A 12,514-nucleotide genomic window follows, 5' to 3' on the forward strand; every position below is an offset into this window, starting at 1 on the left:
CTAAGAGGAATTTTTGTTAGGCACATTATGGATTTGCTTAGTCTCCAAATTGCCAGTTAGTGAGAGAGGAGGATTTTGATATACCCTGATCAAACCAAACAAAATTTTTTTTGGATTTTATTCATTTGAATCTGAATAACCTAGAACAGAGGTGATGTCTTTAACACCTCAGTCATTTGGTTGTTAAAAATAATTTTTTCATGAAAATAATAGCCATTATATTGAAGCACCTTCTTCCATCAATTGGCAGGTCATGGATTCCTGCTGAATAAAACTTGGACTGTTTTGACTGTAAGAATTCTGCCAGTGTGGTTTTTTTTATCTTATTATCAGAAAACTGCTTTCCATTTAAGAACTGTTGTATTAAGTAGAAGAGATGGTAGTTGGATGGTATGGTGTCTGGGCTTTTTCCAGCCAAGATCAAGTAGCTTCTGCCACGTCAATCTTGACATATGTTGTTTTGCATTATCATGAAGAAAGCACCCAAAGTATATCTGTGGATAAACTAGAGTGGACTAATTACAATGAAGTGTCTTGCTCATTTCTTGCATGGTCAAGTGTGCAATAGATTCCATCAACTGCTGCAGCTTGTCATCTAATAGGACAGAAAACCTTCCCAAGTGTGACTTATCTTCAACTTCATATTATCCAACTTTAAGTTTACTGAACCATGTGTAATATTCTCTATAAGCTAAACTCTATGTGCCTGTGAGGTCTTTCTGATCACCTATAAAGATCTCTATAAAGCTTGCGAGGTCTTTATAAAGATATTTGGTCAGTTGTAACTGGATTTTTTGAGTGACCAGAGAGATCTTGCAGGCATGTAGAGTTTGGCTTATAGAGGATATTAGACATCAATATTGAAGTTCTCCATAAAGAAGTTTATTGAACCAGTTGTAGATTGTGGAGATGACATTTTTTGCCGAATGATTGCATCATATGGCAAAAGATTGTACTTTTGTATGGCAAAATATTGTTATTTTGTACTGTATGACAGATCTTTCCTATGAAGATCCATCGTACAATACAAAATAAAATTTTATGGAAATTTTTACAATTGTTTTATAAGACTTATACATGAAATATTTTATCTGTACTCTATTGAAGAGCTTCTGTTTTCTTTGGCTAAGTGAATTTCTTTACATTAGCTGATTATGTTTTATACTTGCTACTTTTAACCTTCTATTCTGCAAATTTGATCCATTTGATATACCATACATATTTTTAATTATCATTTCTTAATAGAAAATTCTTGATGGTGACTTTAATTCTTGAAATTTGAAAAAACCTTCAAAATATGTGGCAATCTGTTTTTATTGTTTTGATTTATTGCATCTTCCCACTACATACTGAAAGTTTAAAATATTGCCTGGTTTTTTGTAAGTGTGATGAATAATTCAAGAAGGATTACTTAGATTAATTACTTCTTAGAATTAAAATCCCTTAAATAGAAATTATTATTATATTGCAAGCAACACATGCTAATAACAATTGAAGAAAAAGAAAGAATGTAATGACTGCCTGCTATGAAGGAATGTACCACTAAACGAAAGGCTGCTAAGAAAATATGAAAAGGCAATTTGTTTTTTTTTTATCACACATAGAAGTCTTTTATACAACATGTGGTATAAATGTAATGAAGCATAATGGATGGTTAGTAAGCACAGAAAAATCTTTGTATAATATGAAAAATACAGATAAATCACTTTTATACTTGTAGTTTGATATTTTTTCATAAAAAAATAAAAAACTTATGCATATTTTATTATAAAGGTCAGTTTGTTCATTGGTAGTTTACTGGTTTTTTTAATAATAATAAGACTTAAAATTATATCAGAAATAATAATTCTAATGTACTGTGAAAATTCATAAAATATTTGCTTAATAATTAAAGCTTAAAAACTGATCATTTTGATACATTGAGTCATTGTCTTTATAGTTTTATATTGCACCTGATGGAAGATAAACTTCTTTCTCCTTTGAGACTATTATTTATAAAAATGTCAGTAGCTTTGTTGATTAAACACAGAACTTCAGAGAGTTATTGTTAAAGTTGGTTGAGTTGGAATTTTGAAGTACATTGCTAAGGATATTTGTGAATTCAGTTGCATCAATTCTTCATTATTGAATTCTTTAGTAAATGAGGCAAGAAATTCCTATGTATCATTCTTATCAAATTCTTTCAAGTCATATTGTCTAGCTAAATTTGCCTATAATTCAACAAGAAATAGCTGTTTATCAACTTTTAAAATAATCTTTAAAATTATGCACACGTCTGGCCATATTTTGCACCTTATATTATTCATATATGTAGGTTTCACCTCCTGACATTAGCATGAAATATTTTTTATGGCATTCCTTATGTTAAATTTTCCAAAATTTTTTGCATAGTAAATTTAATGCAAAAATAACTATGAATTCTTTTAGATATATAATGAAACCAATAAACTACTTTACTGTAGTTCACATTTAAAAGTTACTTGTAAATAAATTTGAACTTCAATAAAGTAATTTGTTAGTTTTGTTATATGTAGTATTTATGTCGAATAGTCCATTAGAGTTACACTCAAATGTTGATAACACAGCTAACAAAATCATTGTAACATAAACAGCTACTGACAAAATTGCATTTGTAATTTTTTCTCAATTACGGAATTTATGAAAAACCATAAAATATATATATCTTGAATTTCTTCACTTCACTACACTTCAGGATTTTTGTTTACAGTAAATATAAATTTTTACTTAGTTAAAAATATTGAATAACTAAATTATAATAATAGTTTTCATGTGCATTTAAATTCCATGGTAAATTCATAATTATCACTTAATAAAAAAATTCTCTGACAGGTTTCAAAAGTATTATTATGTTTGGCAGCAGCATTCAGAAGAGTGCCAAAACTTCAAAGTTGTAAAGCAGACTCTGTCTGTTCAGAAAACACATCTCCTTCAAAAGAAAATGAAATTACGTGCATTTTTGAAACAACATTAGATATAAAAGAAGAAGATTCAAAGGTATAATTTTATAAAGTTTACTAATGTTCTGTTACTCTCTGAACAATAATCATTTATAAACTTTGCATGTTATATAAAGATGTGAAAAATTTCTCATGTTTTAAGATATAATGATGATCTATCTATGTCTGCAGTTAATGTTGGTTTATGATAATAAATGGTTAATGTAATGAATTTTGTCTAAAAAAAAAGGACAATTAAGTCACATCTTATGAGTATAATAATGATTAGAAACTAAATGTAAATTAATTAAATAATTTAGAAATTTATTATGTTACAGTGAATATAGTTAATTTTGTTTAAATTTGTAAACAAAATAAGTCTTTCCAAAATACTCAAAAATAATTTTCGTAGATATGTAAATTTTATTTTTATAAATTGAATTTTCATTAAAAAAATACAAAGTATTATACTATTAATCATATAAATATAAACAAAAAATAATAATTAAAATATTTTTTGAATATTACTTTATTAAATTATCTATCAATCAATCAATCAAATCTTTATTAGCAAAAAGGAATATTTTCCTGTTGCAGGGGGTAATAGATATGTTAGATAAAAATTCACAAAAGTATTAGAACAATTTTTTGTACGTTGTTTAACTTGTACATTTATTTTACAGTAGATTTTGTATAAATGTTCTAAACGTAAGCAAAAGATACAGATTTATCACAATTATCAATACAGAAACAACTACCTTTTATACAATATTATTTCACATTAGGTTATATTATCTTGAGTTTTTTTGCATTTCTGTAATTTTTCAAGAATGTATTTTTTCTTCGCAGAATCTCTTTCCCATGTTGTCCTTAGTCACTTTCCCAAATTTGGCAACAGTCCGGCTGTTAGATTGCTCTACAGAAGTCTCTGAGTACTGTCAGTTTAAAAAAAAAACCCTGTATATAAGATATAACAACGAAACCAGCATTGTTCGTTAATAACATTAATTAATGTAAAAGGATCTCTACATGGTAGACAATGAGTCTGCATCTCTATGGTTTATACAACCATAGAGATGCGGTGTAATAATGATAGGGGAGTAGTACCTAAGTTCACCGGTAGGGGAGGTTAGGTACTACTTTTTTTTGCGGAATCTCTTCCCCATGCCATCCTTAGTCACTCTCCCAAATTTGGCGACAGTCCGGCTGTTAGATTGCTCTACAGATGTTTCTGAGTACCGTCAGTTTAAAAAAAACATCCTGTATATATTTTTTCCACTATTTATTTTGTTTATTTATCTAAATTTTGTCCATTTGAGTGTTTTCCGTTAATTTTTATATTTATTCCGAACACATTTTATGTTCTATATTTAATGTTCTATTTTTTTTTGTAACCAAGGAAGATCATTAAAAACGATTGAAAACGTTATTATTTTATTAAATTTTGCTGGATTGGTTAAGGTATAGTTTATTTAACTTATTCTACTTCCAGTACATAGTTTTATATACTTATAAATAACTACAGACTAATATGTAGAGCCTATATAAGAAAACTGGTAAGACTGATAGCCACTTAGCCACTGATTATCACATTTAAAGTTAATTATCTCTATCTCGAGTGTTAAACTGAACCAAAGTTAAGTTTACTACCTAAATGTGTAAGAAATTTTACTGATTTATAGTGACCAGTCTAAATAATAAAAGCTTCTTAAGTATTTTTTAAAATGTTTTATTTCTTTTAAAAAAAACCATAAATTGCTGGATAGATAGATAGATAACACTTTATTGCACCAAAAATACATCTGCACTGGATCCAGCTGGAATGATTTCAATCCAGCAAAAAGCCAGCTGAATTGAAAACACTGCTGGATTGCAATCCCTATATGCCATGTGAATAAGTCTAGTGGAGGGGATATGATCTTTTTCTGTTTAATTTTTATATTATATTTTGAAAATAATTTTATTACTGTTGATGTGAATCATTTGCCAGCTCCTCTAGCTTTCAAACTGTGCACCAGTGAAGGAACATAAACTGAATTGAAGGCTTCCTGAATATCTATGAAAGAAGCATATAATTTTCTGTTCTTTAGTTAAGTGTTCTGTTTTTTGTATTAAAGATAGTAATAAGAAAATTGCTGATTCTGTTCCTTTATTTCTGATGTAAACATACTAAAATTTAGCTTCAAACTCCATTTCTTTAGTTGATTGTTGAAATTTGACTGCTAATATTGTTGTGAAACATTTTCTCAAAGTTGGAAGTAAAGCTATTGCTTTGTAGTTATTTGGAGATAATTTATCACCCTTTTTATACATCATAGTAAGTAAGACAGAGTTCCATGAGACTGGGTATGAGATTGCATTATACATTGAGTTAAATAAATTCAGTAGTTTTATTCTTGCTTGGTAAGGTAGTAATTTCAAGAATTTAGTTGGGATATGGTCTCTGCCCAGGGTTGAGTTGCTTTGAGTTTCTTTAGCAAAATCTTCTAATTCTTTAATTGTAAATTTGGAGTCTAAGTATTCATTGTAGGAAGTAGTGCTAGATATGAGTGATGGAATTAATTGAATATTTGGAAAGTGCTGATAAAAATTTTTTCATCTATCAATTTATTACTGAGAGGTTTTCACTTACAAGGGGAGAGCACGACCTGGGAAATTCACTTTGGGATGAGACTTTGTATATAGGTAGTACTCCTTTAGGACGTTCAATCCTCAAAACAAGAAAGCGCAATGGCCAGCCAATTTTAAGAAAAGGGCCTTTAAAAATTCGAGCTCAGCTTATGTACTAATAAGTTTCGCTAAGTTGGCAGCTGCCGAGCAGCTCAGTTGACATCATTCTTGGCTACCGCCAAGTCGTTCCGGGTTCAAATCTCGGTCTCGATTAGTATTTTTTTTTTTTTTCTAAAAATGTTTTAAAATAAGTATTTTGAATATATATAAATATTAAAATTTTATTATAATAAATAATTTCATTTAAAAAAATGTTTAACACATATTACATGTCATTTTAATTATAATAATACAAAATAATTAATAATAATAGTTATAAATAATTAGTTATGGAACAACAGTTTTCATTTATTATTCTACTGTATTAAATTTTTCGAAGGTTACTACTATTATTAATTCTCACCACTTAAAAATAAAAAGTATAAAACGTGTCTTTTATATTCATCCTTTACTTCCATTTTAACAAAAATAAACAACTAAAATGTTTCCAATTCCAACAGTATAATATAAATGAGATCCAATTTAACACTTCAGTGTGAAAAGTATCACATTAGACTGACATTTTCAACAGCAAAACAAGATTTTTCTCAAGGTCATAAAAATGCACATGGACTTATGGACTGACCTGATATTTAGAGTGTCAGTTTACTTTTGGATTTCAAAGAGATCATAGTGTTCTGTAATATATCACACCATAATACAAATACTTTCAATATTTTACAGTAAAATGTCTGTGAGTGAAGATACTATCAGTTTACCAACAGTTGATGATGATTATTATTAATGCACTTATTAATTATTTGTATTATTATAATTAAAATGACATGTAATATGTGTTAAACATTTTTTTAAATGAAATTATTTATTATAATAAAATTTTAATATTTATATATATTCAAAATACTTATTTTAAAACATTTTTAGAAAAAAAAAAAAAATACTAATCGAGACCGAGATTTGAACCCGGAACGACTTGGCAGTAGCCAAGAACGATGTCAACTGAGCTGCTCGGCAGCTGCCAACTTAGCGAAACTTATTAGTACATAAGCTGAGCTCGAATTTTTAAAGGCCTTTTTCTTAAAATTGGCTGGCCATTGCACTTTCTTGTTTTGAGGATTGAACGTCCTAAAGGAGTACTACCTATATACCAAGTCTCATCCCAAAGTGAATTTCCCAGGTCGTGCTCTCCCCTTGTTAGATTTATGTTGAAGTGGAATTTTTGTATTGTAGACCAAAACAATTTACTATCCTTGCTGTTATTGATTAAAGTTAATTCAAGATTTCTGAAATATTTTTTTTCTTTGGCCTTGAGCAAGTTATTGTAGGTCTGTTTAGCCTTCCTGTAATTAGTAAAGTTTGAGTCGTTTGAATCTTTTCTGACTAGTTTTGCATTGTTTTGCTTTATTTTTTTCATGTTGTAACAGTCAAAATCATAGCATGGTTTTTTAAATTTATTTTGCATATTAGTTACTTTACTTTTTATTTGTATATAGTCATTCATTATATGTAAACATGAGTTTGTAAATTTCTTTGCTATTAAAGTCAATTATTTCTGGAATATTGATGAAATATTTTTTTGATTTCAGCTGAGTATTTTGTGACATTATAGTTTATCCTTTGGTATTTGTTGTTTGGTTTATTTATTTTTTCCTGCGAAAACAATAGAAGTTTTGTCACTGTAGGAAAGTGATCAGATGCATCATCAGAGCTTGTTGTAATAAATTCCATATAACAGTCAAGTAGAAATTCTGAACATCTAGTAAAGTCGATTGTAGATTTTTTATTGTGTTCTATACGGGTATATTCAGCAGAGTAATCAGATTTTATGCATCCATTCAGGATATACATTTTTTGATCAATTATGTGACCAGGGTCAGTACCTCCTTGATACCTTGTCAGGACTGACTCCACTGTGTGTCCAGATGACACAGAAGCAACATGCAATGGAGAAAAATTTCAGCATTGGCTAGGTTAATATATTTTTTCGTATATAATCGGTTATCCAAAAAATCAGTTATCTGAACAACCCCAGTCCCCAATTGATTCAGATAAACGATGCTCTACTGTAGTAATAATATGAAGTTATCTGTTTTTTGACTTGCAGTATTTTATGAAGTATTTTATGCAGTATTTTTTATAAGAATGCATAGTCCTCCGCTTCGGCAACCTGGGCCTAATGGTTTGCATGCCAGTACTTTCTCTATCATAAAGTCATGAAAGAAATTTGATTTGTAGAATGATTCAGGGTTATCTATGATGTCTGGTTTAAACTGTAGCTGAAGGAAGTTAAACGATAATATTTTGTTTTTCAGTTCTTTGCAGTTCCAATTCATTATAGAAAGCAATCTATTTGTTATCTATAGTAACTTTTTTTGATGAGATTTTCTTTGATTTAGGTTTTATCAGCTTTTCAATTTAATTGGCAAGGGAAATGGCAAAACATTATCCACATAAGCTAATTTTCCTTTTCCAGTACTATATGTTAATCTATCTGTGCCTAATAGCAAGAGGTCATTGTGTAGTTTTATTTGTCGATTTTGATTCCTCATTTCAGTATAGGTTGGAAGTAAATGTTTTCATCTTTCTCTTAAGGCCTTTAAGTCTGATGAAATCTGCATATTTTGCCAATCTACAAGCAAATTTTGATGTTTCTTTTTTATAAAGACAGTAAAAACTTCATTGCGGGTATAATTATTTCTGAGTGTTAATCTTATAACTGGATTAGTTGACTTGGTTACTTAAATTATATCTAAATTATCTTCCTGTGATGTAGATTGTAAGTCCAGTATTGATTTTATAAAATTATAAATTTTTAGTTTTGAGATGATTTTCAAGGTAGGATAATTATACAATATTACATTATTATGATGAAGTTCATTAAGTAAAGCATCCATTTTAAATTGTATGAGTTCTTTTTCTGTTTTTAAGTTATCAATTTGTTGTCTCAAATTATTAATTTGTCCTTCCATTTTTTGATAATCTTCTTTAGTTTTGTGAATACTATCATGAATCAGGTCAAGATCATGTTTTATGGACATCATTTGATTAACAAGTCTATCGTTAGAGGTATTTATTAAATCTGAGATCCTGTTCCATAAAACTGTCATTGAAGTGTCAGGTGAATTGCTTGGGTTGGTTAGTGGGGTAGAGCATAATATGTTTGATTCACTTGAGGATTTCTGTAGACTCTGTGATATAATTTCCATATAGGAATCAATAATGGTTGAAGACAATTCTTGTGAGTCTTTATCTGTGTATAAATTAAAATTGGTTCTAAGTTTAGTATTAGTCATAGTTGATTGATCTTTCTTGCTGCTCAGTTTGGTGCTGTTTAGTGGTGGTCTTCCATGCTTTACCAGTGAGCATTGCATTTTATCCAGAACTTAGTTTTTCTCCAAAAGATAATAGGATCAATTTAATTCTATTCACTTTTTTACAATGTGAAATAACTGAAAATAACAAGTTCACAAGTTTACTGCATGTCATTGAAGTGCAGAGAAAGTCACCAACAGCCTCGGTAATCAAGACTACTTTATTAAGTAATTATGATATCAGTTAAATACATGTAAAAAGTTATATGTTTTAATACAATATTGTGAGGAGTTATGAAAATATTGAAGTTTTACAATCCTAGAATATATCATTTGAAGTTTCTTTTTTAGTTGAAATAAACTGAGACAATTGTTGTTAACTGAATTAAAATTATAAAAAACTTTCAGAATGGCAATTTATTACTTATATTTATTATTTTGCATCTAATAAGTCAGTGGTAGCCAAATTTTGATTCCCAGGCCAAACTCAGCCTACAAACATACTTGACATATAAATGTCTTTTAAAATGTTAAAAACAGACTTATTTCTATGGAATATACAAAATATTTGTGGCTGAAAAAAGTTTGGGCACTACATTAGTATAGCTTGGTTGACTTTGATAGTTCATATTATAAAATAAAATTAGGGCATGTTTAAGTGAAAAAATAAAGTGTACACAACTTTTGATAAAAGAAATACAATAATATGATTTAACAAAAACTTCAATAATAATAATAATAATAGTTATGAATATAAAGTTCTTATAACTTCAAGCATGTTTCTTTTAAGACTATATAAAATTTGAATTACTCTTACTCTCTCATATGTATATGACCAACATACATGTAATATATTAATATAAATATATTATATAAGCATTTTAAGTTTTTACTTTGATATAACAACTCACTTAATTTAGTTGTTACTGCTATTGTTAAACACAGTAGAACCCTAATTATCCAGAGTATTATGGACTGATGCTATGTCAGATAGCTGAAGACTTGGGAAAATGGATATGAATAGTCACAGCTATTTTGGATTAAAAATTACAAATACAGTGGTGCCTCATATAATGTACTTAATCCGTTCCAGTTGCACATCCGTTAAGTGAAACGTCCGTTATACAAAATGCATTTTCCCATAGAAATACATGTTAAAACATCTAATTCGTTCCGCAACATAAAATAACCATACTGTATCATAAAAAATTAACATGGGATGCATTCTTTTATTCCTCCGCATAACTCTGTGCGAGCGACATCCGTTTAAAAATTCCTGCGGAATGCATTCCTAAATTCTGGTGGGAGTGCACGTCGTCGAACGGCAAAAATGGCCGCTTGTAGCAGTAGTTTACGGTGGAAAGAAACATGGCGTCCTCCATGGCTCAGATAGTTTCGTTTCTGGGTCCATTATGTGGTTTTATGAATGAGAATTTAGAAATTGTGAAAGCACGAGTTAGCGCACATGGTGATATAAGTGTCTTTACGAATTTTTTTTCGAGGCTATTTCGAATGCTCTTTCAACAAATAATCCATTTTATGGTTAAATTTTACAATTGGAACCCTTCTTTTGCCTTTTAAAGCTCATATTTTAGAATTATAGATTCCTCCATCACGATACTATCGATAGTGCGGGTGCCGCCATCTTTCTTTCTTTCACCATTGTTCCTAAATGCCTACAAACAGCAGCACACTCCCGTAGTAGCGGAGATGCAGAGCGACCACTATTAAAGAATGCACTCATGGAGCAGTCACCAATTATGCCTGAAAGTCCGTTGTTCGCAGCCAGTCCGTTGCTCGAGTCACATAATGGCCAAACAGAAAGTCTGTTGTTCGCAGCCAGTCTGTTGCTCGAGTCACGTAATGGCCAAACAGAAAGTCTGTTGTTCACACCGTCCGTTATTTGAGGCGTACGTTATACGAGGCACCACTGTATAAAAGATTTATGTGTACTTTACACTTTAAAGCTTTTTTATATACCTTAGTGAATTTAATCATATGCATGAGAATTACATTATTTGTTACTATCTGATGTACCCAACAATGCTAAGCTTTTTTTAAACAAAAACATTAATAAATAACAATATTTTTAAAAATAAGATTCAAAATCTCAAATATTTATTCTATTTTGTGTTTTATCTTTTTCTTTCTCCTCCTTTCTCTCTCCCAACTAAAATGACACTATTTGGCCAGGTAGTTCAGCTTTGAGGATGTTTACAGTCTGAATATCAAATATGCATTTTTAGTATTCAGCAGAATACAGATTACTTAATTTATGGCCGAACATATCTGAATACTAAATAATATCAAATGCAACACTATCTAATGCATCGTTGTAAGAATATAAATTTTAATTATTGTAAGTTACATTATAGTACAAATGGTTTGTCTCACATTGAAGTTAATGATAAATGTCCTTTAGAGTATTTTGTTTTATAGCAATTCCTCCTTTCTTTGCCAATGTACCAAACCTCAGTATCAGTCACTTGTTTGGTTAAGTCTGGATTAAAAGTACTACTGTATTTATGCACTCAGTGCATTTATGAAAAAACTTTTATGAATTATAAGAAAAGCAGTGAATACATTTATGTTTTCCTCATATAATTGGGATTCTATTGTAAATTGAAATCAGGAACTAATATATATTAATATGTGTAAAAATTACTTTTAGGGAAATTTTGTTTGTTGTCCAAAAGAAAAAGATTATTTCAAATTTCATTGTACAAAGGAAAAAACTGTTACAATAACAGTGCAGCAAATCTGTAATAATGAAGAATTAATTATAGAAAGGTAAGTTGAGATTTTTTTTTATAATTTAAACTGATTGTTGTAACTGAATGTTGTTGTTGCTTTTCTAAATTTTAATAATTGAAATACTACATTTGAATATTTTTAAAAATTTAGACACTACAAAACTTTATTAATGATGATGAATACAAATTATGCAGAAATAACAAAATTAAAGCAATATTTCTTACAGTTGGTTTAGTTTAGATTAATAAATTTACATGTTATTTAACAAATTATATAATTCATAAATAAAACGGTTTCTAAACATTTAAATGTTTGATAAACAGAAAATAACTAGTAAACTTTATTAAGTTTAGTTATTGCACCAAATTTTAAAATGAATGAGTTATTAAATGGTTTATGCATTAATAACAAATTTACTCTGGAAAATGTGAATGCTAGTGTCTAAAGAATTTCAAAGATGACTGTTTGCACAATTAAAATTTTATTATCATAACATTTAATTTTGCTATCAGAATTTTGATATTTTGAGATGAAAAGTCTTATAAAATTTACATCTAAAACATTTTAGGGATGCACAATTTTTTCATCACTTTGTTGTTTTCAATAATAATTTTATCTGAATTACTAACATCAATATATTTATTAACATTTGTAAAGAAACATAACTAGATGAGTGAGTATCTTTACTAAGTAATCTTAATGAAAAAACTCAATTATATTCTGCATTTTCAATTAACACATTAAACTAGACAATAGGTAGTG

The 12,514-nt window shown here is 28.9% G+C and overlaps 1 protein-coding gene across 2 annotated transcripts in view; it reads left to right on the forward strand.

Annotated features, from left to right (window-relative positions):
• The window catches only part of LOC136974592 (rab GTPase-activating protein 1-like), a 134,626-nt gene that overhangs the window by 32,014 nt on the left and 90,098 nt on the right, over nt 1–12,514 (forward strand). For both annotated transcript variants that reach the window (XM_067269514.1, XM_067269515.1), the window contains 2 exons: nt 2,851–3,015; nt 11,670–11,788. In XM_067269514.1, the coding sequence (XP_067125615.1) occupies nt 2,851–3,015; nt 11,670–11,788 (284 nt within the window). The remainder of the gene's footprint in view (nt 1–2,850; nt 3,016–11,669; nt 11,789–12,514) is intronic.

This window comes from Centruroides vittatus, unplaced genomic scaffold (assembly GCF_030686945.1).
Source record: "Centruroides vittatus isolate TY-2023 unplaced genomic scaffold, ASM3068694v2 contig_351, whole genome shotgun sequence".
Lineage (NCBI taxonomy): Eukaryota > Metazoa > Arthropoda > Arachnida > Scorpiones > Buthidae > Centruroides > Centruroides vittatus.